The 26927-nt window shown below is 36.8% G+C and overlaps 1 protein-coding gene across 8 annotated transcripts in view; it reads right to left on the reverse strand.

The window, feature by feature from the left end:
- ZDHHC21 (zinc finger DHHC-type palmitoyltransferase 21) overlaps positions 1-26106 on the reverse strand; it is a 45101-nt gene extending 18995 nt beyond the window's left edge. For 2 of the 8 annotated variants that reach the window (XR_004746079.1, XM_035309614.1), the window contains exons 1-7: positions 25961-26106; positions 22969-23081; positions 18543-18745; positions 15313-15411; positions 12489-12600; positions 10676-10814; positions 1153-1269 (exon numbers count right to left, since the gene is read on the reverse strand). Coding sequence is in view for 7 of the 8 variants with exons in the window: in XM_035309614.1 (XP_035165505.1) it covers positions 1153-1269; positions 10676-10814; positions 12489-12600; positions 15313-15411; positions 18543-18696 (621 nt within the window). In the remaining variant the exon portion in view is untranslated. Of the gene's footprint in view, positions 1-1152; positions 1270-10675; positions 10815-12488; positions 12601-15312; positions 15412-18542; positions 18746-22968; positions 23082-25216; positions 25363-25450; positions 25723-25960 lie in introns of those variants that run through there. The other 6 variants (XM_035309618.1, XM_035309619.1, XM_035309615.1 and 3 more) reach the window with 5 other exon arrangements.
- Between the last annotated feature and the right edge of the window lie 821 nt (positions 26107-26927).

Below are 26927 nucleotides of genomic sequence, written 5' to 3' on the forward strand. Positions count from 1 at the left end.
ATCAGACACAATAAAAGGGCACAAAGGTAAACACACCTGGGGTTGAGAGGAAGTGCAGGAAGCAGTCTGTTAGAGCAGCTAGAAGATGGCAAAAATAATAACAGTATAGCTATAGACACAAAAAAATCAGGAAGCAACAAAAACAATAAATATGTTTTTTACTAAAAGAAGTAAAAAAAATGCAGCTTTTTTTTTTTTTTTTTTTTTGGTCCTTTATTCCATACAAAGGAATTACATAATACACTTAGGAGGTTTACACCATACACCTAAAAGGTTAATACTGTGTAAACCATGATAATACCAAAATGAAATATCAGGCAAATCTCAGGCAGTTGTAGTCACAAAGATGCCATTATCTTATACTTCACTATTTCTAAAAAAAGGTTTTGCAGGCTAGATCATACTCTCTTTCGGGTATGTCCACATCTGACTAATGTACTCTCTTTGTTGAACACTGGAGTATTTTAAACAATTCTTTGGATTCTCGATATAATTCTAAAGGATTCACTAGCAGTGATTCAATTTTAATGTACAGAAAAGGATGTTACAGCAACAAAAGCTTCCTTCTTGTATTTATTAAATTGCCAAATTCATCTAACTGAAAAATGTTTCCACACTGAGTTTTTTTTCTGTATCTTTAAATATAGAACATGCATTTGGTCTGTAACAATTTACAGTCAGAATACATAATCCCATTCCACAACTTAGTAATTGAAAAGATATGAAAGGAAACTTATTTATTAAAATACTTAGCAAAACGTCTGTGTTCTCAGAATCCATGATTTATCAGCAGGCCTCACTGTCACAAAGCCAGAGACCATGGCACATAAGATTTTAAAATAAAAACAAGAATCAGAACTCACAAAATACATACCTTGTACACTTTATCAATCCAGGACAATGTAAGGTTAAGTTTATTAATACAAATCAGGAAATTGCTTTGATTGGTGAATTACAACACACTTGTTTCCTACAAAGCTTCTTAAGATTTCCTTGGAGAAGAAATCTTGACAAAGCACATACCAAATAGGTGCTTCATAGTAGAAATGTTTCTCTATTGTCCCTTAAATGCAATCTGCTTTTTTGATTTTATTAAGTTTATTGAAAATAAAACTAATATATAACTCTAAAATTAAGGGATTAGATACTTACAGTGAAAATACCCATTAGCTGAGTGTAAAAGAGTCCACTTATTCCACCTAACATTATTAGGCCCATGAAGGCAGATATTCTTAGAAGAGCAAGTTCATGTCTAAATACAAAAACATCCTAGAACAAGAAAGAAAGGAGAGAGACTTTAGCATTTAAAAATTTATTTAACTCTGAACTGAGTGGAAATACTAGGTAAGAGCTGCATCAGAAGACTTACAGCTAGAGACAAACATTGGATTTTGAGCTATGTGGCAAATTATTGATATATTTATGTGCTAAAATTGTAAAACAATCCTTTATTTATACATGTGAACAGTTTTTTGTCATACTGCTAAGAATACCTCATTCAGGTATTTAAGGTTTGGGAATACATTAAGCTCAGACAGGTTATTCCTTATTTTACCACCTCAAACAGTGTCAGATTGCTACACACAAACTCCAAAAAATAAGAAAGCCATTCTGTTAAACTGTCTGATTTGTAAGGCTTCTATATCTTGGCTCCTAGACACAAGTTTCTTTTTAACACCATCTCTTTTATAATAATTACATTTCTAGCTTAAAGACGGTATCTATAAAATCCAATTGCCTGTATTCAATTGCTCTAATTGTAATACTGCCTATTATCCACCACACCTATCTTCATCTATTAAATCTTAGCTTCAAGTGGCTGCTTATGACTTTAGATATGGGTGCACAACCAAGTTGCTTCAGGGTGTAGACGAGGTTATGAATTTACTGTATCACTTGCTTTGGAAAGCCTGCTCTTACACAGAAGAAAATATGAAAAGTATAAGAGAGTTTTAAAGCTCTTTTTTAAAGGATAAAGCACCATATTTTTAACACAGGAAAACATTTGTACATGGCAGTTACTGTAGATGTACTTACTGCAAGTTCACACCCCATCTTACCCTTTGATAATGAGTTAACACACCCATTCTCTTATTTGTAAGTTACGATTATGTTCTCAAGGCTGTCTTTTGAATGTACACATCTGTTCATCCACTTAAAAAAGCCAGATCACAGCAGGAAACTATTGAAACCTTTTAAGTATTGAAACCTTTTAAGTATTGAAACCTTTAAATTACAACCAGAACATAAAAATGAACTGAATGGAAAAAAAAAATCCTACTGCTTTTGAACTTTTCTTCTTTATGTTCAGCCACTAGGACCTAAGGAAGAGGAACTCTTACATTCAGGAATATGGGGTTTTAATTAAACAGGGAACAGTTGAAGCAAATTATATTTTTTAAAAATTGATTTTATGTTTAAATTATTTCTCTGAATGTTCAAAATACAAATCATGGAAAAAGTTTATACTGGCTACTGAAGTCAACAATTACTGTAAAAGAAGATACCAGCAACTAACCAGCTAAAAACAAAAACAAAATGCAAAACCCAATCCTTTTTTCTGAACTGTTAAGGCAGCTCTTGTTAGGATTGTCCTTTCTTGCAGATGTAGAAAACACACTCATCATTTCCTTTTTTTTCCCTTTTCATTCTGTCAAGTTAATTCAAAGTTAAATGATGTTAAAACCAGTCATGCTATTTTTTTTCTTTTTTAACCATCTCCACCAAACATTTAAAGAAAAACAAGATAAGACATCACATTCTACTAGGTATAAAATATTTTCTCCTCCTAGGTATGTTACTTTGTTGTATCTGAAATGTTTCAATGCATTCACACTCATCTTGACAGAAAACACTAAAATGTAAGGGAAGACTGCCAGCAGTGAAGTCACATTCTGGATCTAGTATCATATTTCCCCATTATCACAAAAATATTTGTAACGACACAGCTCTTAGCATCCCCCAAGACTCTAAAAGACTTCCTTCTTTTCAGCATGGTCTCCAGTAGGAAAAAAAGACATCACACAATACTGAAGAAGATCTTACTGTAAAGAACACAGTTTGTATTTTCCCTCTGACCTTTCTAATCCAAGACAGAAAAAACTTCTGATACCAAAGAACTAGGAATACTACTATCTTTCCTTCCTTCCTCCCCAAAAGAAAAATGCATCTACAGCAGAAGAAAGGGGGTTGCTGAAATTCGAAGAGAAGAGGTGACATTGTCAATGTTTTTTTCCCCAGCCATTGCATGTCCCTAGTGGAATCAAAATATATGAGGAAACAATGACATGGAAATCAACAGTGAGCCCTCACCTAGCAATCAGTACAGACAAGACAGCATTTTCCTACAGAAACCCAGAGCCTTTTTGTAATGGGACCTTAATAACTTTCACAATTCTACCTTGAAACAGAATTCCATGAAAGTAGGCAAGAGAACATTTAAAATAAATTAATTTAAACATCAGCAATAATAATTATATATTTAGGATGATGATGCTTTATATAAAAGTTCACCCCAATTTATTTTTATTGTTCTTTCTCAGGACTGACAAAAGCATTATCCGCTGCTAAGAAAACCAGTCAAAACTATCCTACATCAACCCTCAAGCCTACTCAATAATTAACTAATCCCTCTTTCAATGTATTTTTGAGATGTCCTCTTGTTCAAACACCATTTAAGACTCACCCATGTCAATGTGCTGCGAGTACCCAGACATCCTGCCCCCCTGACTCACCAAAAATCAAACTATTTCTGCTCAGAGAAAGAACTACACAGAGTGAGCAACCTGTTTCTGTATAATCATACAGAAACTCTCTCTCAGCAGAATAGAATTTTGTCCCACAGCAGCTTTCTTCCACAACAAGGCCACTGATGTAACACACACAGGTTTAGCAATTAAAAGCAGCACTTCAGGTGCCCCCCTTCTCTCCTTTTCGCCTACACCACGGTGTAACGGCCCTGTCTAATCTCCAATGAAATATCTTGTTGCCACTGTTTTTCAGCTTCCTAGGCAGCTCCGTCCCCCTCCCTTTGGCCCTGCACAGTTTGTCACCTGTTACATCAGCTTTTTAGCTTCCATTAGCCACTACTCCTACCCATACACAAAAACTGCAAGGATCCTCAGCTTCTTATAAAAACACATGCATAGAAATGCCTGCAATAGAAACTATGCACAGAATACTAAAGCGTAGGATTACACTGAGGGCTGTATTACAAACCATGGGATCTAGCATCTGTATATTAATAGTGTAATACCAAAACATTCCACAGAAAACACAAACTCCATGGCAGAGAGCAAAACGACCTCAGTCCCATGGAGTAACATATACTGCACATGTATTTGGAAGCAGCAGCAGTCATGGATGATCTCTATGACTAATGCTAATGTTGACTGCAAAGACTGTTACTTTACGTAACAGAGAGGTCAAAGACAATGAGTGTCAGCTCAAGATCATAACAGATGATATGATCATTGTTTCCAAATTCAACTTTCTTTTTGCCCTGCTTTTATTTTTTTATTTTAAAAAAAGGCATGAAAACATTTCAGATGTCCCTGCCATTTATAGTGTTGGGTTATTTTCAAGGGTCTACGGTATTCTTTGAATCCAGGACTATAGTATCTGTTCCAGAAGAGAAAGTGAAAACAACACAAAACCCTCTTAACTTTCCGTTTACAAAGTGAGATTCATTCATTCAATCTAGCTTCTTTACTGAAATATGATACACATATAATAATTTCTAACAAATAGAGTAAGATATTTCATCTTTCTCTTAGAAAAGGGATATACATGAAACCTCATGTAATACATGATAACCTGTTTTATCTATTCTCTGGTACAAACACCTGCGATGTCTGTCTCAGTCTGGTTACAAAGTCAATCAACTTAGCTACCATAATAACAGTGCAGGATACAGAACAAAGCCGGGCTGTCAGGTTTAAAAAAGCAAAAAACATGCAAACAACAGGTTTTGCAGTAACCAAAAGGAAGAAGAGGTAGAAGGGAGAAAATTCACTCACATTAAAATTAAAATAATGAATTAATAGATCTTCATTGTAATAAACCTTTTTGTAGACATCTTTATTACGAATACAGTGGATATTTATGCAATGCACTTTTTGATTCGGGCCTAATTTGGGTTTATTAAATTAATAGATTTTCCAAAGTCTGATCCACAACTGATTTGGTTTAAAATGAAAATGTGAACAGCACGCCAATTCTAAAAATGATCGTCTACACAGAGCTCAATCCAGAGTGATAATTCTGAAATAATTTCAGACATAGAAGAGACTTTAAAAGGCAAGACGATGGCATAAAAATGACACTATCAACATTTTATTTTTTTTTAGTGTTATGCTCTCAGTCATTCCTATCTTTTTCTATGGATCAGGTATTTACTTTCTAAGCTTCAATCAAGATTCATACACTGTCTTTGTAATTATACAGGAAGTTAGGTTGTTATTTTGTTTTGTTTTTGCAGAACATTGGTTAGGTGTGTTTTTTTTAATAAACAACAACACCCCCCCCCCACATCCTGTAGCTGATTTCATAACCTTAAGAGAAAATGTTTCCTGTAGAGTCTCTTTACAACAAGAAAGTTGTTTGGAATGCATTGGAATTACTCATATTTCCAGATTTCAATTAATATTCATAAATAATTATTCAAATAACATTTTTTTTTTGTAAATACTGTTCTCACAAGGTTAAATGAATACTTCCCAGCACCTTTCATTTGGAACTGGGAAAGCCAAATCCTATATTAAGCAGGTGGATACTGCCACAATAGCTCCTCCATAATGTTTCTGCCCCCCCTCTACCAATAAATCTGGGAAGCCGTATTTCATTGGTTTTTACTATAACAATCATTCCAGCCACATTTTATGAACACAAATGGAATATAACAGCAAAACTTCATTTGCTGAAAAGATTAAAGGCCCTGTATTAATCAGGTAAGTTATAATACCAAACCATTTCTTTTTGCTTCAGATTGACCAGCTAAGTCTAGAAACCATGCCAGCACAGCCATGTAGACAGCAAGTATTTAGTCATGAGAAGACTACTGTGTGTCTTAGCTCACTATTTGCAAGATTGAATACTTCCTAAAGAATATAGACTTCTGTATCTTCATGCCTTTAATGAGGATGCAAAATCATGAACATTCCAGACCGCACTTCTGAAAAAAACAAATCTAAAGAGGAACTAATGTGCTGTCTTATCTCACGTAGACAATATAATTATTATTTTATTCAGTTCTAGTAGTAATTGTACTCCTCCTGCTGGACAAACAGAAGCAATAACCACAACCCATCTTTCTGACAGTACATCAATTAAAAGAGCCAAGAATAGTATGTAAGACCTAAAGATGAAATACTTTCTCTCTGTTGAAATGATTTCCTGCATTAGCTTTAAAGCTAACAACTTAACCTTACGTATTTATTTTTTAAAATTATTTTATTTTTTTACTTAAGCTTTAAAGTTCAAAATGCAACTTTTCATTTGCGATGAAATGCTAACAAGCATACAATGATATTTTTGTAATGAATTAATCAGTACTGCAATAAAATGATTACTTCACAACAGCATTAAAAGCAGTTTTAATTCTATAGCTTCTGTATTGTGTACTATTTTATATTACAAGAACAAAAATTGAGAGATAAAGGCACACAGCCAAAAAAATCACAAGTGTTTTTAATGAGCAGGAAGTAAGCTAATTCCAGATGGCTGTGTAGAAAAAATTATCATTTTTTGAATCTGTGCTAAACACTAGCCCCTGTCAATTCAGAAAATACCCACTTTTTGTTAAAGCCAACATTTCTCCAATGAAAAGCACTTCTGTGAAAGGTAACACATACCTTTCTATAGTCTCTGGAATTCTATGGTACTTCAAGCTTAATTAGTATTTAAAGATTGAAAGAACCTTGCAGGATGCTTGCCTAAAAGCCTAACCAGTAGAAACCAAATTGTCTCCTGTTCATTTGATATCAAAAGAGACACTTTTGACACATGATTCTGTGCCCTAAGCTATACGAGAAGAAATTCTTAGCTAAACTTGAAAAAAAAAAATCATCCTAGTGGGGCTCTGCTGTCATCTTCCAGGCAGAAGTATTAACTAGTCCCCAAATTATTTTTATTTTTTTAAACTTTGGAGTGTGCCCCCAATCCTGCAGCTTACAAACTGAGAAAGCCAAACACTATTAACAAAGGCCTGAAAAGATCAGACCTGCTCTGTCTACTGAGCTTTCTATATGTTAGTACGTCATATACTGTAACACAGATCCAGTTTTCCAAAAGCCAGTGTCATTTGAAGTATATATACAAAACCAACAGTATATATACAAAAACAAAATACAAAACCAACACAACTAAAGCAAAACAGAAATACTTTTTTTTTTTTTTTTTTTTTTCCCATGAATCTGTGTAAATTTAGGTAGGCAAATGTTGCAACCAGATCCATTACTCAGGTAACTCCAGTAAGCTCAGTTAAAATAATTACCCCAAGGCACTCACTTTCCTAATCTCTACTTCCCCTAAAGGGTAGATATTAAAAAATAACAGTAGGCCTGTCTCCTAAAGACTTGAAATCAAACCCATTTTAAGCTATCAAGAACAAACTTTATTATGTATTCATTTGCAAAACCAATTATTATTACCATGAAGAGTTTGCAAACTGGCTGAAGTATGATTTCCCATTTCCTTTCCTACATACACTACAGTCTCCAAGCAAAAAATTTGGTTCCCTTACATAGTACTTTTAAATAACAATGCTAACAGACACAACTTGTGTTCACTATCTAAAGACGGTGTAATTACTTAAAGCAAGTTATACCATTCACAGGACTCGATAAAAATGAAATATTCTACCATGAAATCACTCTATTAGAGAAGCACTGCTTATGCCATACAAAAACCTTACCTTTGGAAAATGACACACTTTCTATAATCATTGGAATGCCCTATCCAGTATTCACAAAGTCATTAAGTGTTCTTTGCACTTGAAACGTGCAACCTCTGTACATGGGCAGACAGCAAACAGTTTATGATGATCCTTTCTAGAACTGTAGTAGGGTAGCAAATTTACTAGTTAACAAATAGCTAGTATACAAACTGCAAAGTATTTTGCAAAGTTACTGAAACTAAAAGCAAAGGTATTTACACTTAGTCACCTCTCAAAAATGCTAAGATTCCAAAAACCCAACACATATTGACACAAAATTTTACACAGATGACAGATTTGAATCAGTAATATAGAAAGACTGCAATTTCACATCCCTGCTAACTTCCCTTCAGCTAAAATAAATCACATTGGCTTCCTCAAATTTCTCAATGCATGTATAACAACATAAACATAAAAAGCCCATTTCCAGACAACAAACTGGAAGTAAAGTGAGAAATTCATCTTCATTTTAACACAAAAAGGTATACTGTTTTTGTCTGTGGTAAAATTAATTTTCTTCATGACAGCTCATGTAGTGCTATGTTTTGGAGTTGTGACCAAAACAGTGTTGATAACCGATATTTTATCAGTTGCTGAACAGTGCTTACACAGAGTCCAGGCCTTTTTCTGTGCCTTATGCTGCCCTGCCAACAAGTAGGCTGGACGTTCACAAGAAGATGGGAAGGGAGACAGCCAGAACAGCTGACACCAACTCACCAAAGGGATAATCCATACCATATAATGTTGTGTTTAACAATAAAAGCTGAGGAAAATATGGAAGAGGAAGGGATGTTTGGAGCAATGACATTTGTCCTCCCAAGTCACCTTTACATGTGCTGGAGCCCCGTTCTCTTGGAAAAGACTAAACATCTGTCTGCCCATAGGAACTAGTGAATGACTTCTTTGTTTCGCTTTGCTCGCCCATGCAGCTTTTGCTTTACCTTTTAAACAGTCTTAATTTCAATCCATGAGTTTTTACACTTTTACCTTCTGATTCTCTTCCCCTTTGCACTGGGCAGAATTGAGCAAGCAGCTGTGTAGAGCTTAGCTGCCTATGAATTAACCCACAACAAGAAGTTTGCCTCGGTTAATTGGGAAATGTCTGTATCTATGGAAAGATGATCCAAGAAGCCAGCAAATTCTTCTGTTTCCCATGTTTCTAGAGTCCTTTAAACCATATAATGGAAATTTCATATAGATGAAAAAATTAAAATAGTAAATTCCATCAGAATGAAGATGTTCTCTTTTCAGAAAATTACAAAAAAAATCTATTTTTGTAAATTCATTGCAATACAAAGTTGATATCTATGAATTTCAGATTAACACTTTTTGCAGTTCTAAATGATCCAAGTACATTCTTTGTACATTTTTCAGCTCTACTTCAATACACCATATTCACATATGCTTCTTTGGGAACATCACATCTACTGCAGACTGACAAGGGAGCAAATAGGAGGCTTGGATGGCTATGTCCCATTCCCTTACAGAAGTAGAAAATTTCAGGACATTAAGCACTCTTATTTTACATCATTTGGGATACTAAATAAGATAAGAAACTGAGGTTGTTCAACAAAATGGAATACGGTACCTGCCTTACTCATATCCTGGATACTCATATCCTCCAGCACACTTGAAAATGGGTGTGATGTCACCAGCAGAAAGCGTGCTGGGGTGTCACCTCAACAGGGGATGATTAAAAAAAAAAAAAAAAAAAAAAAAAAGCAATACTCCAATACTCTAGTACTTTAAAAAAATCTCAGTAACATTTGGTGTACATTACAAATTTCTGGAATGGTTGTGGTCTTTTCACACCTAGAAAGTTACAGTTTTTTGAATGTTTTAAAATTGTATTTTACGTTTTCCTATTTAGTGTGATTGTATTTGCACAGTCTGGGACAAATATAAAGTTCATTTCAGATTTCAGGAAGAAGTTTTTATGTTTCTTTATGAGCAAGATCTCCTAACTTTTTTTCCCCCAAAACAAAGAGTATTAGCTTTGATATTCTAGTACGTTCAATGACGCAGCAACTTCTTGAATATTGTTGAATATTCTGAATCTTAGAGAATACAGATAACAGACATAAATAAACACCAGATACAGAGACTTTACAACTTCAATTCCACAACTAAGGAACATGAAGAGCACCTTTTTACCCTATTCCAATGCATAAATTCACCTCCTCTGCATTTTGCTGAAGACGAGACCTTGAAATACCATACTGGCATGCAGTCCAAATAAAATAAACTGAACTTAATTATTCCTTGACCCACATGACCTTTTCAAAAGAACACAAAATATTGCTTTAAAATCAATGTACATTCTTATCCTTCAAGAACAGTTTTATGTTCTCATCTTCTTCTGGCAATTTTATCATTTTCAAGTAGAGACTTAGGAGAGAAAAAACACACTCTGCATAAATTTACTTTGGAGAAAGACAAAAGAAAATTTAATATAACTAAATTAGTTAGCTTGCTTTTCCCACTATTCACTGATTACTTCTAAATGAATTTAGCTGGTTTTGTCCTCCTTTCCCTAATGTATTTTTAACACTTAGAAATCATACTCCATTTTAGAACATTTTGTTACTTACCATAAGCCAATTTCTTCACTTAATATACATGTGCATGAACTCTTTCTTCTTGAGAAGTGGGCAAGCAGAAATGTTTAGTAACTAGATACCACAGTAAATAATATTGCAGTACTAGCTGTTAATTCATTTCATATAGAAAACAGATTCTTACCCAGTTATCTTTTTTCAGAGGCAAAAAGTAGTAGTAATGGCAGAAATCAAGTATCAGCGTATATGAACTAAGAACTTGAGTGTAGAAGCACAGCTGTAAAAAGAGCCAATGATTGTCTTCACCAACACAATTATTAATCCTGCAAAGAAACAATGTAAATATAAAGACTGAAATATAAAGGTTATTAACGCTGTAGTTATAATATAAACAGAGGAGAGAACCACCGTTTCTATGTAAGAGAATGTATGACTATTTACGGGCCAAGTACTGACTAACCACTCCTTAATCAAAGAGGTGGTCTCTGTGTTGGAGATGGCAGTTACTGTAAAGAAGGCTATGCCTATACAATGGCTTAAGGCCTAGGTTGTATTACTGAAAATACTGCTTAGAACAGGAGATATATTCCTCCTTACCTTCCTACAGCAGAGATATGTCTACATAATAATACTCAAGTTAAAACTTGACTCTTAAAATTCTGCATAATCTCATATTAATATCATCAGTCATTAATATCATCATAATATACTCAAAAATGACATTTCCAGTCACTACATTTCATTTGTTGTGAGCTATGTAGCCTAAGAACTGGAAATGTAAATTAATAGTTTGAAATAAATGTGATCACAGGGTACTCCAATGATAAACATGACTTAGGAAGGAATGCAAGACACTGGAGACAGAAAACAAGCATCTCTCTTCAGAAAGTCTTTCTGCAGTCCTTTCAACATAAAGGAGTAAAGTAATCACAAGAAATCTTGAAAAACTAACTTTCAACATAAAGGAGTAAAGTAATCACAAGAAATCTTGAAAAACTAACTTGAAAATCCTAAACATAGGTCTAGTCTGCTTCACAGAAGTTACACTGATGCATGAAATTTGTTCAGAGATACAATTTCATGCTAGTGTGGTAGCTCTAGCACAAGCACTGGCACAGACATCAGTGCCACACTAAGTGATAATGACAAAAGCGTTATACTGGCACAATTTGCTGAATTGGCAATAGACAAAAAAGGTAGCTTGAAAAATGGCAAAATCAACAGAAGAAGATCCTGACCTTAATCCTATCCTCTGCAGTTTCCTGCCTTGCTGGAAATTATACCACAGAACCACTGAGACAAATGTTAATTTTCATTTTAAGCAATAAACAGAGTTAAACAGAGAATCATAGCCAGATTAGTTATTTTGACTGAAACTAGTTAAGGAACACTACAAGAAGAAATTTCACTTCCACACAGAAGTTAAGTCACGACAAATGGGCTTTGGTATACAGCAATAACATTTTCTACCCAGCATAGCCATTCACCAAACTAAAAACCAAAAACTGTCTAAAAATGATGAATTATTCGCATTATTACAGACAGTATCCCCTCATTTGTTGAAATTGTCATCTTTATTTCAATCCAAGAAATATAAATACTTTTATTTCCTACAGAAAATATTTTTCCAGCACCAAAAACTAAATTGCAACAAATAAATTCATAAGCAATGTACAAATTAATTATATTACTATCAGTTTTAAGAACTAAAAATTGCAATTATTTAAACAAAATATGTGAACTTTACAAAACTGTATGGTACATAACAATTAGTTAATGATTATATGCTACACTGCAACAGTTCTTTTTGTCAGTTTTACTTGTTTGTAGAGATAAGAAAGTCTCAAAGCTGTTCTTATCTTGCTCTAAACACAGAAATTAAAAAGCATTATTGGAAAAGAAAGATAAAAAATAAGAAATAGTCAAGACCCTGACCTTTGAAATGATATAATAAACCAAGGGTAGATTGCTAGAATAAATAAATGCCCTAGTCTTACCATGGACAATGGTGATCCATCCTCCTCACGCAATGTCCACAACGACTACAATGGTGTGAACGCTTTGGTCGCATCATATTGCATTTGTTACATAATTCCCAAAATTCTCGTTCTGTGGCAAAAGGTAAAGATAACTTAGAAAGATTTAAACTCAGTACAGCACACTTATGTCAAACATGTATCTGAGTGATTCAAAGAGAAACATTTTTTTTACTTTGACATGAGTAGGATGAGCAGCATATAAGAAACATATTTCGCCCCACACTATCACCTTAATTAAAGTGAAATGTTACTGTAGCAATTTTACAGTTCTGTGCCAATTTCCTTCTCCAAAATCTTTCTACTCCTACATATTTCTTATGAGTAATTATTACAGCACAAAAGCTGTCACACAAACAAGGAAGAGCATTACTCTATTTTCTTACACATCTATTCTGAAAAAAAAAAAACAAACCCACCTGCTAAATAGAAACATCACACATTTTCCCTACCATTCCAAAATCTTGAAGACTAGTACTTACATTTGTCAAATATAGCCAACTAAAAAAAGAAAAAAAAAAAAAAGGCTTCTGAAGCACCTTCCACCCCAAAGCATTTTAAGACATAAATCTCAATATGAAATTTTATACAAAAGACAACTAAAAAACAGATAAAATATAGGATTTTATTTAAAAATACACACAAGTTTTGAATGCCCAATATGAGATTCTTCAAGCTCACTTGACTAACTGAAACTAACAGGAGCTACTGTTGCTTAGCTTAGCTGTTATTTATCTCAGTTTGGGTCACTGAAATTAGAGGAAGACTTTGAAAAAAAGAATTCTAGTGATATACTCAGAAAGTTCATATTCATATGAGAAACAAACAACACCAACACTGTAATAATTGGGCTGCAAGATTAAGAGTTGTTAAGAGTTGAGACTGGCTGTTTCTACCTAACTAGAACCTTTCTTGATGCAGAGAAATTTCTTAAATCCCAGGGAAAAAAATGTTTAATTTTTTTGTAGAGCACTCTCAAATTTTGTATGATAATACATTCTCACAACATAAAGAAAATAAATCTAGCATTTTCTGAGCCACCTGCTGGCAGCTCTAATCTTGTCTCTCTTGCTGATAAATAACATTTGGACACTGGAAGTACAGAAGCCCAATATCTGTGATCATTAAACTAGTAATAATGCCATATGGAAATTGTTTTACAATCTGTTCCCATAAATCTAGTGTCACAAAGGTGTCACTCCCTAATAGGGTAGCTAACAGCAGAGTTCAGAAACACCTCAACCTCATTTTTGAATGCAATTTATACCATACAAAAATACATCTTGTTGTCAATCCACAGAATACCAGGGAACCAAATTGCTACTTTAGAAAGGACAAACTCCTGATATGCATTAAATATGATTTGACACACATCAAATCATAATAACATTATCACAGTCAAGCCTGGGTGTCCCATCTTCAGAAGTACCTACAAAGTATCATTTCTATATATAAATGAAACATGAGGATAAGAGGATGGAGGTCATTCAAACATGCCCTAAAAGATAAAGAAACATTTCTGCACAAAGAGAAGTTGATTGTACTGGTCCTGGTATTTTGCTGGGAAATGGATAAATATGTTCAGTCATAAATGTAAATGTCTGTAACTGTATTAAGCACCTTCATTCTCCACTTCAGACTGCAGATTCCACGTTGCTATTCCTGCAACAAGAGGTCCGACTCTTGTCTGACTCCAGTCTGAGCCATCTTTCCTTTTACTTGATCAAAGGCTTAGTTAACAGGAACATAAAGAACACTGCTAGGAGATTTTCCATGATCACTGTTTTACACCTTTATTCCAAAGGTTCCTACTACCCTTCCTACTATCTCCTGTGTAGTTTGTGTGTATTGTAAAATTAGTTTTGGGACTGAACAGATCATGATTCCAAAAAGATCACCATAGATTCTCACTACCATGAGGAAGGGAAGTGTTACTCCTAGCATGCATCAGGTTGCAAGACAAGATTGAAAAATTCAGCCATCACTGTACTTGATACACTTTCTACATTCAAAAAGTATTTTCTGTTCATGTGACAAAGCTCATACTGTTTAACAGTCCTACTCCATTATAAACTGCTATGTAAAAGCATTATGCATTATACAAGCACCTTAACAGTATCAAATGCTTCATTAAAATACTGGCTTTCTCCATGGCAGGTCTATGAAGGTTTCAAATTCCCTCCCATTTCTGGTGCATGAGACATCATACAGCAATTGTGTAATACATTCACAAGTATAGAAGGAATTCTCACATTTTAAGTCACTACTGGATATCAATGTAATGTAACCAGTGTGACAGTCCATACAAACATAATTCACTGCAAAAAAATGGGGAAAAAAAAGTAAAATCCAGCATACTTGTACCTTCTACAACCTTAGCATCTCATAAATTCACTTTGAGAAAAAAGCAGTAGAGTAAAAATGACTGAGCATCTCAAAAAAAAACATACTAAATATTATCATTAGAAGTATATGCAGTAAGTTTGAAAGCACAGAATGCAAAATTCTCCCCATCAAAAGATTTCCTGTCATAAGTTCCTGCATAACTAAACATCTGAAGGAGTACAAATTTTTTAAAAGTTTTGAGTCTACACATCAGAAAGTGCTAGAAATGTAAAGGTTAGAAAAGTGATTTATACTGATTTTCATTTCAGAAATAATATAGTCTTCAACAGAGACTGCTTGTGGTTTCAATTAAATCTTACAAAATCAATTTGATTTCCGATTATTCTGCAGACACATTAAAGTAAGTTTTATTCAGCTATACAGAAACAACTTAATGTACCTGTAATTGGAATCTTTGGGTTTTCAGGTAGCTTTCCTGGATCAGCTACTGAGGCTCTTACTAATGAAGCTATACAAAACAATGAACACAAGTAATAACCTGAAAAAACAAGTGATCATTTGTTACTGGCTTTTTGGAACAAAATCAGGAGGGTTAACACTTCAGACTTAAGTTACTTCAAGCATATTAAAATTTCAAAAGAGCAGGTAAATGTGAAAAAAATATTTTTTTCTCATTACAGTCAACAGTATTTCACTTATGCTAACAACCATTTGTACTTATTATGCATAAATATTCAATATCCTCTGTGCAAAAATACATGAAAACAATAGTAATCATTTAAGTGTATAACCCCCCCCCCAAAAAAAAAATAAAAACCACTTCAGTACCTTTGTGCAGGCAACCCATGACAGTCTTTAATTATATAAAGATAATTGATTTTCCACTATCCAGAAGGCTAAATGAACCACAGAATCATAGAATGGTCTGGGTTGGAAAGGATCTTAAAGATCATCTAATTTCAACCCCCCCCCACACACAGACACCACAGGCAGGAACACCTCCCACTAGACAAGGTTGCTCATTTAAAAAAATTGGTGTTATTTATTCAGTTTTTAAATGAAAAAAAAAATCAAAAGACATTATGGTCATGGTCACAGTCATCATGACCTGTCAGCATGACCTTGGTGCCAGGAAAAGGGATGGATTAGGTCATCTTGAATTGAGTCACACAGTGTATGTGGGATCACCAGGGGATGAGGCCCAGTCAGCATGGGTTTATGAAAGCCAAGTCCTGCCTGACCAATCTCCTATAACCAGGTGACCCACCTGGTGCATGAGGGAAAAGCTGCTGACGTAGTCTACCTAGACTAGTCTACCTTCAGCAAGGCCTTTGGCATGGTCTCCCACAGTATTCTCCTGGAGAAGCTGGCAGCCCAGGGCTTGGACAGGGACACTTTGCTGGGTTAAAAACTGGCTGGATGGCCAGGCCCAGAGAGTAGTGGTGAATGGAGTGGAATCCAGCTGGTGACCAGTCACCAGCGGTGTTCCTGGAGGTTGGTGTTGGGGCCCATCCTCTTTAATATCTTTATTGATGACTTGGATGAGGGAATTGAGTGCACCCTCAGGAAGTTTGCAGACGACACCAAGCTGGGGGGAGTGTCGATGACTTTATGACTCTGTTATTACACCAGTATGTACAAGCTTCATCAAATTATACATCCATTCAATGAATCCCCATCAATTGGGTTTACAAATATATCAGGTCTCAAAATTTAGGGACTGCTGTAAAGCCTCAACTTTTTAACAAGTCAGCAGCATAACACTTCACAAATGCATTAAGATCATGAATTTTCTCTATGCTGTTCATCAGTGCTTCACAGAACCAATGTGAAACCCAAAAGGAAATTGTATCCTGTCAGACATACTTGACCAGTGGGTTTTGCAAACACAAGAGCTGCCATTTTGCACCATCTGTGTACAACTCCTGGTAGTCCACTACTTGACTTTTCACTGGCTAGCCACAGATATCCAGGAAAAGAAATTAAAGAGTTGGCAAGTATAAGGGAATTCTTTGTCTTGCTTTCCAGCTATTAGGAAACAGCATATTTCCTCAGCTTCCTTCATAAACCCCAACAGATTTGCCATTATTATGGTGGACCTATCCTCTAATCCGTCCTCCATGAGTGCTGGACATACAAGAATAGCAAGACTTGGGGATCAAAAGTTTTATTTCAAGAATTGATGTGAGAAACAGCATGCACTTACAAGTCGCTGCCCATTTAAAAAAAAAAAAAAAAAAAAAAAAAAAACTTTCCACCATTGTAAAGACAGCTCAGCCTCATCCTGGCAAAGAATCAAAACTTCCTGAACTTTCCATCCTCAATTTCCTATGTTGTGATTATAAGAAGCACTTAATGACATATTAAAAGAAAAAACAAATTGTACCATGCAGTAGTACTACTACTCTTTCTATTAAAGAAACAGTTACATTCAAAGTTTAGAATGATTAGTTCAAAATTATACCAAGCTTTGCTGTAGCTTTCCAATCTACCAAAATCTTCATCTTCGTTTTACAAGATATTGCAAAAAAAAAAAAGCCATTTCAAAAGAAAAGTTAAATTCTGCAGTATATACAGCACATTTTCACACTTGTTTTAACATGTGGTTTTGTTCCACCCAACAAGATAAAATATCCCCACTTATGAAACGTTACAAATAAAGCAATGACACAGTTACACAGTCATTAGGACATTTACCATGACAGAACTGGTCACACAACAAAATAAATAAAGAAATAAAAAACACACAACACTAAACCAACAAAAACAAATCATCATCTGAACAGATCTTACTACTACTATTCAACATGTTAACATTTAAGACGCTATATGTTAATTATACTGTAGGGACAATCCAAGTCTTGAAACACGTATCTTGATTTTCTCAGCTTTGGTCTCCAGTAGAGAAGTGCTAGTTATTCAGAGGTGTGTAAGATAACTGCTTTACGCTACATCATAAATGTAGATATTCCAGCACTGAATTAGAAATTACTGAAGTCTTCTCATTCAGTTACAGATATATTTTTGGTGTTACATAGTCTACAATATTAAATATTCCCTAAAATTGAAAAGGGAAAGAAAAGGTAGTGGTTAACACTGTTTTGACAGCAGCAGGATGACACTTTGAACTTATTTATGTCAAGAAGTTCCTCCACTGCCTTATCAGATAAAAGCCAGCCATTCTATACCTCAGAGTCTCCATGTGAGAAGACATTCCCAATGGTCCATTTTCACCAAAAAGCTGGCTCCTGTTGTACTATAAGCTTTTTCCTCAGCAGATCCTATTAGCATAATTCATATTAGCTGACTTATCAAGGGGTATGTGACAAAGCTAACAAAACTCAGTTATTTGACCAACAGAACTACAACCCTAACTTCTGACAAACACTAAGGGATATGAGTCTTAACTTTTGTCAAATTCTCATAATTACACTAGTAGTTAATCTGGTTAAAAAGTTCTAGCTACAGGACTTCAAAGCTGTGCTAATGCTTCTCCCCACTTTCCACACAAATGAGTTTTACCATAACACCTTTGAAAGAAGTGTCTCAACTTCTGATAGCACAGAAGTACAGAATGTGTTCCTGTGCTTTTATCCTTCATATTCTGCCCTGTTAATTGTTGTCCAAAGATACTATTTTTACTAGTAGAAAAAAGGACTAAGGACTTACACAAAATTGCCACAGCTGAAATATGTCCCTCTTCATAGCGAGGAAAAAGGATGACTTTTGGAATGAAGATTGTATTGTACAGCCAAACAAAGATAATCAGGCCCATGCAGCACCAACCCTGAGGGTCAACCACAAAGTGAATTCGAAGTCCCATTGAACACAAACACGTAACAATCTCTCACACTCAAGAAGAAAAGATGATCCTAGAAAGATAATAAAAAACAAACAAAAAAAAAAAGTACATGAAACTAGTATTGTTCAACCTACAGGGGTCCACATACATTCAAATGGTGGAAAAAAAGACAGTTTATGATATAAGGAATTAAATCAAAATTTTAAAAAATTTCACATATACTGTTCATGTAGAGGGAAGAGAAGTACCTTATGATTTCATTAACTAGCTATATTTCACTAAAAAGCAACATTCATCACCAAGATGCAAATAAAAAAAGCACTGGAAAAAACAACAAGTAATAGAAAAAGCAAGCAACTAAGGTCAGACAGCTGGCAGTGTCAAATGCGATTAACATTTAAAGAAGTCTCCCATCAAAATAAAAAGGCTGCAAAGAAATACATGGAATAATTTATCTTATACAAGGATTTGTCCCACCTACCTATTGTATTCTCCCAGCTACATATTAAGAAAATTTTTTTAAAAGCTTGTATGCTAAAATTTTCACAGGCTCACCTATGATTTTGTTGTTTTTCACTGCTAAATATTCTCCTTTGTGCCACTTAGAGCAAACCAACATATAAAGGAAGCACAATACCCTAACATCTTTCATATAGATTTTTAAGAGGTATAACAAAATGTTATGTTTTCTCACTATTAATCACACTTAAAATATCAAGGTTTCCATACTGACAGTTTAACATGCTGGATTTTTTGTTTGGTTGGTCAGTTGTTTTTTATTAATTGTAGACTGAAGAAAACCCATGAACATGAATTTCAGAGCATGATGGTTTGATGATTTTTTGCTCTTTCCCAGCACTACATGTTGTAAGTACTACTCACCAGGACCTTCAAGGGAAGGATTACTACCATTACGTTTTTTGTCAGGCTGCCTTCATGTTAAGTATCTTAATGTTACAACACACAAATAAAACCCTGGCTACACTCTGTCCAAGAGGCTCTCCTTTGAAAAGTGATTTCCTTTACCTCTGGACTTCAGGGAACTTGCTCATTTCAGATAGATTTCCTCTCATTCCTTTATTTTTGCTACATTAGAATTTCACCTCCTTTATCAGTCAGATGTTACCTGTTTCCAGGGGGGTTGTTTGTTTCATTCTCACTGTCATTCACAACTTCTCTGCTTAATATTACCTATCCACAAGTTTCATTAATATCTTGTTTTAGTCTTTTTCTAGGTAACTAACTAAACACTGACCCAAATAAGCTGATGTTTTCACACTTTTATTCACTGTTTATGCACCTGTTGACTGCTGTCTTCTAGTGCAACAGTTTTCCTTTTCAAGTATAGCAGTGCATTTGCCACTTTTACCCTAAAATTTGCTAACATTGGTTATAAACCTGTATTGTATGCTGAATACATCTTACTGTACCCTTAAAACCATTTTTAAACCATTTTTAAGTTTATGAAAAAAAAAAAAACTGAAGACTTTTAGTCCTATACTTATTGATCTTTTTTTATTTTACTATATGTAACATGCATGCATAATAGTGTGTCATACACAGTATTAGTAGTAGCACATATGCACACTCTCTAGACATATAAATAACATAGAAATTATTATACTCCTGAATCCGGTATTTCTTAATTTGACTCTATTGTGAGATAGCTTTTGAAACCAGCATGTTTAGAACAAAATAACATTTTACATCACTCTTAAGTGTGCGCTGGAGGATCTGTCTCACCAAGCAGCGAAGCTGTGGGAGGAGGCAAGCCGACTACATAATATCAGCAAAGTTGAAAAGGATATGGACCAGATCACTTTCAAGACACTGCAGCTACAACAAGCCTTAACCCCAAGCTGTATGTACACTGAGAAGGGGCACAGGCAGCACCTGTGCTTGTCAGGCTGGGAATGGAGATACCCAAGATGGAGAAGGCTGGGAGCTTGTGAGCTCTGGCACCAGATGGCTCGCTCCCCAGAGACCTGGCAGCAAACAAGAGCAGCGAGTTCTGTCCAAATGAGCCTGAGGGTTGGCTCAGCCCAAGGACCATGGCAGAACAAGCAAGACGGGTCAAGAAGAGTGAGTGGTGAGAAACTCTCTGCTGCAGGGGCTGAGGTGCCTCTGCTGACCCAACCTGTCACCTGACAAGATCTGCTGCTTGCCAAGGGCTTGGGCCCACGATACCACAAAGAAGCTGTTACTGAGGCCAGTAGCCTGCCCCTCAAACTGTTACACCCAGCTGCTGTTCTTCTACATAGGCACAACAGGTACAGCCAGGAGAGACCAGGAGCAAGCAGGCATGACAACATGGCTCAGGTGACGACAGCCAAGGCCTGGTGGCTAGGTGGTGTCTCCTTCATCCTGTAGGTAATGGAGAAGGAATAGAGGAATAGATGAATCCCAAAGACCAACAAGTTGTTTGGCATGCAGTTCTAGCACTGTGATCTCACTCAGATCATGGAGACAAGCTTACAAAACTGGAGTGCTGCCACGGATGGATACAAGTTCTTTGGGAAAGACACACTGGCATGGTGAGGCAGGAGAGCTGTCCTTCACATGAGATCCATGTGAATAGGAATCCATGGAGCTCTGACCTGGAGCAAACACTGAGCCAACAAAGAGCTTACAGGTTAGGATTAGCGGGAAGATCAAGATGGGTGACATTCAGGAAGGTGTCTATGAAAGACTGCCTGATAAAGAAGAACAAGAAGATGAAGCTTTCTCCAGAAGGCTGAGAGAAGCTCTCACATTGACAAGTCCCTGTCCACATGGGCAACTTTAACCATCCTAGTATATACTGGAAGGGTGAAACGGCAGTTTTACACGTACGAGTTTAAGGAGTGTCCTGGTTAAAACTTCCTGACACAGGCAACTGAGGACCCAACTTTGGGAGAAGCTTTGCTGGACCTCATACTCACAAAGAAGTAGTTGGGAATGTGAAGGTCAGGGGTGGCCTTGGGTACAATATCCATGTGATGATGGTGGCATTGATGACTTTAAAGGAGGGAATATGGCAAACAGCAAGATCACAATCCCAGATTTCAAAACAGACTTTGGACTGCATAGGGACCTTATACTCCTTGGGAGACCATCGTGTAGAGAAGAGGAGTCCAGGCTCAAGAATCACCTCAAGGTTCTAGAATGGTCCATCCCATGTGCAGGAGCCCAATCATAGGTGGCAGGAGGCTTCCACAATTGAGCAAAGAGTACCTGACAAAACTCAGATAAAAAATGAAGCACATATGAAGGGGCAGCAGGAACAGGTGTCCCATGAAGAATTCTGTATTTGAGCACCATTTGAGTATACAGGGCTGGGATTAGGAAAGCCAACTGGACTTGAATTTGGTGCTGAACGTGGTAAGGAATGTGAAAGTCAACAAGAAAGACTTCTACAAGTACATCAGCAGCATAAGAAAGGCCAGGGTAAATGTGGGCTTGCTGCTGAATGGGGCAGGGTGCCTGCTGAAAGGTCACAGAAAAAGTCCAAGTGCCTTCTTCTTCACCTCAGTCTTTATGGGTAAGGCCTGCTTTCTGGAATCTCAGGCCCCTAGGAGCAGGGGAAAAGTACAAATCCAGAGAGACTTACCCTTAGTGAGGGAGGATCAGATTAAGAAACCTTTAAACAAACTGGATTTACCCAACTTCATGGGACCTGGTGGGATGCAACTACGTGTGCTGAGGGAGGTAGCCCCATGTCATTGTGAGACCACACTCAATCACTTGTGAAAGGCTGAGCTGATGGGAGTGGTTCCTGAGGACTCAAAAATGCAAGTGACATTCCTATTTTTAAACACAAGGAGAAGGATCCAGAAAACCACAGGCTTTTTAGCCTCACCCTGTTCCTTTGGAAGGTGGAGCTAATAGTCCTGGAAACTGTTCCTAAACACATGAAGGACAAGAAGGTGATTGGTAGTAGTCAGCATGGATTTGCAAAGGGGAAATCATGTAGACAGAAAAACAGAGGCCAATAAAACCACAGGCAGCTTGAAATATTGCTGACTGCTAAGGAATCCATTCAGTTTCCATCTTACCAGAACAGTAGATATTCCAGAACTTCACAGCAGAAGAGGAAATAACATCTCAGGGAACAAAACAGAGAGATAAAGCAACAGAAATATTTGCCTCTGAGTGGCCTACTAAGTATAACCTGAGAGATACTCTAGAGAAAACAATAGAAATGCCTATAATGGAAATTTGTCCCAGATTCTTACTGCTCAATGGCTTAATTGTTACACGCATTACATTATTTTGTAATAAATAAATAAAAACAAACCAATGACAAAACCATACCTTTGATGACAGCAAGTTTCACGAATTTGGAACTATGCAAAAGAAGGACCCATTCTCAGTAAAAGGAGAGTTTTCATCATCTAACTCTGGACCCCTCCTCTTCTCTATCTTTTCTGAAAAAAACAGAGAAAAGAGAGTGATACTCAAATGACCCTCATCACTGTTTTGAAAGGTGGTATATTATGGATTACCTTCTACACTGTTCTTCATACCTCTCATCAATGAGCAGAGCTTCCTTTCAAGCTGCTTACACAGATATGCAGATCCTTCGCCTCTCATGTCTAAATTGACATGCTGATTCTAAATAGCTTTCTTTTAATTTCAATTCTAGGCTATTTCTCAATTTTAACACAGATTTTAAGACGGGAGAATTCAGATATATTAGTAAAGAAAACTGCACTACTGTCAGTATATCTCGGTTACATTAAATTGTCATACACTTGCTTCCTGCTTGCCTATTCTAATGACAAATTAAGTTTCCTATTTTTCTTTATACTTCTGTCAGCAATATTGCATAAATGATGTTAATATAATGACTTCCTCTAGCAAAGTGAGCTTTTTCCCCTCTTCCCCTTTGTTGACGTACCATATATACATTAATCTGTATGGAGAAAAATATTAAACAAGCACGTGCATATTCCAGTCACTAGGTAGAAAATGTAAGATTTGAATTCAGTTCAGAGACAAGGTATATTTGTAGTCTTCAATCCTAAAACATACTTTAAAAAAATCTATATTCACTCTTTCACCTACAAATTATATCCAAATGAAGGAAGACCGATGATTAACAATTCTGTCAGTTCTTTAGAATGCACCATTTCTGATAACAACAACTAGAGTATGTAGAGGAAAAAAGGTTTATGAGCTGGTTTGCAAAAATTCCGTTGAAAAGAAGTGATTTATGTCTAGAAACCCAGTATTCATGCATAAAAGTTTTCCAACAAAAAAATTTAGGATAAAACACAGCACTTACACTGGAGGCTTTGTGTTCTTTCCTCTTACCAGAATTTACAACAATCTATTCTAAATAATCATCACAAACACAAAGCATCTGAAAGCAAACAGTATCTGTGGCTGTGAAAAGGTTCAGGTTTATCAAAAGATGATTGAGTTCTTCCTACACTGTCAAAAATAGTTCTTGCTTTTCCAAATACTTTTACTAAATGATGCCTTGAGAGCATTTTTTCCTAACCCTCTTCTTTCTTCCCAGTTAACAGTATCATAAATTCAGTATTTGCTCACTGTAATGACCTTCAGTATGACTTCTGCTGTGATGTCCACTCAGTAATAGACTACAAAATGAATCAGGAAGGCAGAAAGTCATCCCCCAAAAAAGAAAGCTTTTCACAAACCAGGAACATTAACATGAAGTGGAGATTACTCTAACAGGCTCACCTGAATGCAAACTAACCCCCAAAAGTATTCAATTTTGCACCAAGACTGTCCCAACACCTATTTAGAAAAATTTCATAAATAAACCTGAAACAAGTACTGCTCAATTTCACATCTCAAGAAGCACTACGTCCAACTCTGGTGACAACCTGCTTCTTGCAGTTTTATGGCTGTTGCATTGATGCACCAAGATCCTGTACATTCTGCCTCGTTTCAGCTGAACAAGCAGCCCTGGACTTCTACTTCAGCATGAAAAGTAAGACTTGTGAAATTTCACTTCCAGAACTTTTTCACAAATTCTTAAACAAATGCTCACACAGATCAGTATATCATAGTATTGTTCACTGCAGAATGCGATCTAAAGATCCCATACAAACCGAGCAATGCAATGCTTTGTAAAATACCATTTCAGAGTAAGAAAAACACTGCTTGCCAGAGAGTGTATTCTAAGCAATTTACATAGAAAAAGGAACAGAGAATAGAAACTGCCTACAATATCTGTAATAGCTAAAGCGAGGATGTGCCAATCAACAGGCTCCCCCCAACTTGTGGATCCACCTGCGGTTTTACATCTGCAACGTTTCCAAAACCCTTCTGTAGTTTACAAGAATTACTGTCTAAAATAACTATCATAAAACTGAAAATACGCTTCACCAGAAAAAAAAGAAAAAAGACATGGACATGGACCAAATGAGTACATTAGTTTTCAACTACCTATCTAAGAAGTCATTTTTGTGAAGGGTTGCATAAGACAAAATTTATGTTTTTGCAGCTCTCCAGCTTAACAAAACTAGTATCTGAGTAACCAGTTAACAAAACCAGCAGCATATTTTTGCCACGATAAAACCCCACGTACTTAGCGTTGCACATTCATGCAATAAATGGCTGTTAAGAGAGGCCTTTGCACCATACAGTTACTAGGTGGCTGTTGATAGGTTGGGTAAGGTAGGCATGACATTCCCAGCTAGTTCTCTACTACTGATAAAACCTTGCAAGGTGTTTCTGTAAACATCCATTGTGTTCCTTAAGCGAACGCCAAGCACCCCATGGGGTTGGGCTTTCGGTGTATACACACTACACCCTTCCTTACCACAAACACCAGGAAATTATCTTCACCTACTGCTGACCAAACAGCCTCTTATGGACAGATTACATATATTTCTTAGATGATACGTATTACTTAGCACATCACTGGTGAGGTCCTGTGTCTGAAGACCTACAGTCTCATTCTACAAATCAGTGCGGATGGAAACTGAAAGTGTGAAACCAGAAGAGATCGGAGGGCACTGCACCTTCGCCGGCCGGCTAGCAAAACCCAAGCACCTCTTCCATTACCACCTCAAGGACAAGGAGCACCCTCAGCCCTTCGCAAAAAACAGAACACTTTAACCCCGGTACAACCGCTGCCCGGGGCCGGTAGCACGGGGCTACACCCTACATAAAGCCGCCTACAGCCCAGCCTCTCCCGCCCCTCATCCCCCGGCGGACCACCGGGACCCCTCAGCGGCTACCCGCCGGTCCGTAACGGTCCGTAACGGTCCGTAACGGCCACGGCGCCCCCCACCCCCCTTCCCCCCGCCGGGCGCGAGGCGGAACCAACCGTCGGGCGAGGCCGCGCGGGGAAGGGGGGGAGGGAGGGGGGCCGCGCTCACGCGCCCCCCGCTCTCCCGCTCTCCATGGCAACCGCGGGGGGCCGCCGCCGCGAGCCGGGAGCGCCACCTTCCGCTTCCGCCGCAAGCGCCCCCGCGCATGCGCGCGGGGAGGCCGTTGCCGCGGCAGGAGGCTGCTGTTAATGTCGTGTTTTGTTGTTTGTTTTTTTGTTTGTTTTCCCCTAAAACAGCTGAAATACAGCCAGCCATAGGAACAGGCCACACTGAAAACTGACTGATTCATTCGGCTGTTAAATAAAACATTGATAGCAACAATTTCTGGAATGGTTATTGCGACAAAACCCGCTTCAGTGACTATTCCATCACAAATTTGGCTTATATGTAAAAGACCTAATAAATTCCATTACAAATTCCACTTAGGGAGTTATGTGTGAAAGACATAATAAATGGTTTATGGACACGTTCCAGTGTTCTGAAGGGTAAATGTAGATGGGAGGAAAAAACACGGAGAGGAAAGGAAAACAACTTGGGAAATAAAATGGAAAGAGTAACAGAGGAGAAGTTCAACACTTGGAAGTTTTCTGTAGAATAAAAAATGAGTCAATAATACCTTCCAGTTGAGTACCAGTTACTTGCAGATCTGTCATGGCACACTGATAATGGCCAGTCCCTGGATCTGTGCTCTCGTCAGGCAGTTGTATTTTTTCTGCCTGTGCATTTTCATAGCAAACGGGCAGTGGAACAGCAGCTTGTTAAAGCTCAGCCATCCACACAATTCCCATTTGTTAATACTTCTTTTGGGGTTGCACAGTGTAGGTAGAAAAGAAGGCAATCGTGCCTGACTGCCCAGTTTAACTTGTGAAGGCCCCAAATACAGAAATTACCCACCACTGTTACCACAACAGCAAATCTAGATCCACTTTATTTCAGGTGCTGTGATAGATGAGTCTTTATAGC

Source organism: Oxyura jamaicensis, chromosome Z, assembly GCF_011077185.1.
Source record: "Oxyura jamaicensis isolate SHBP4307 breed ruddy duck chromosome Z, BPBGC_Ojam_1.0, whole genome shotgun sequence".
Taxonomy (NCBI): domain Eukaryota; kingdom Metazoa; phylum Chordata; class Aves; order Anseriformes; family Anatidae; genus Oxyura; species Oxyura jamaicensis.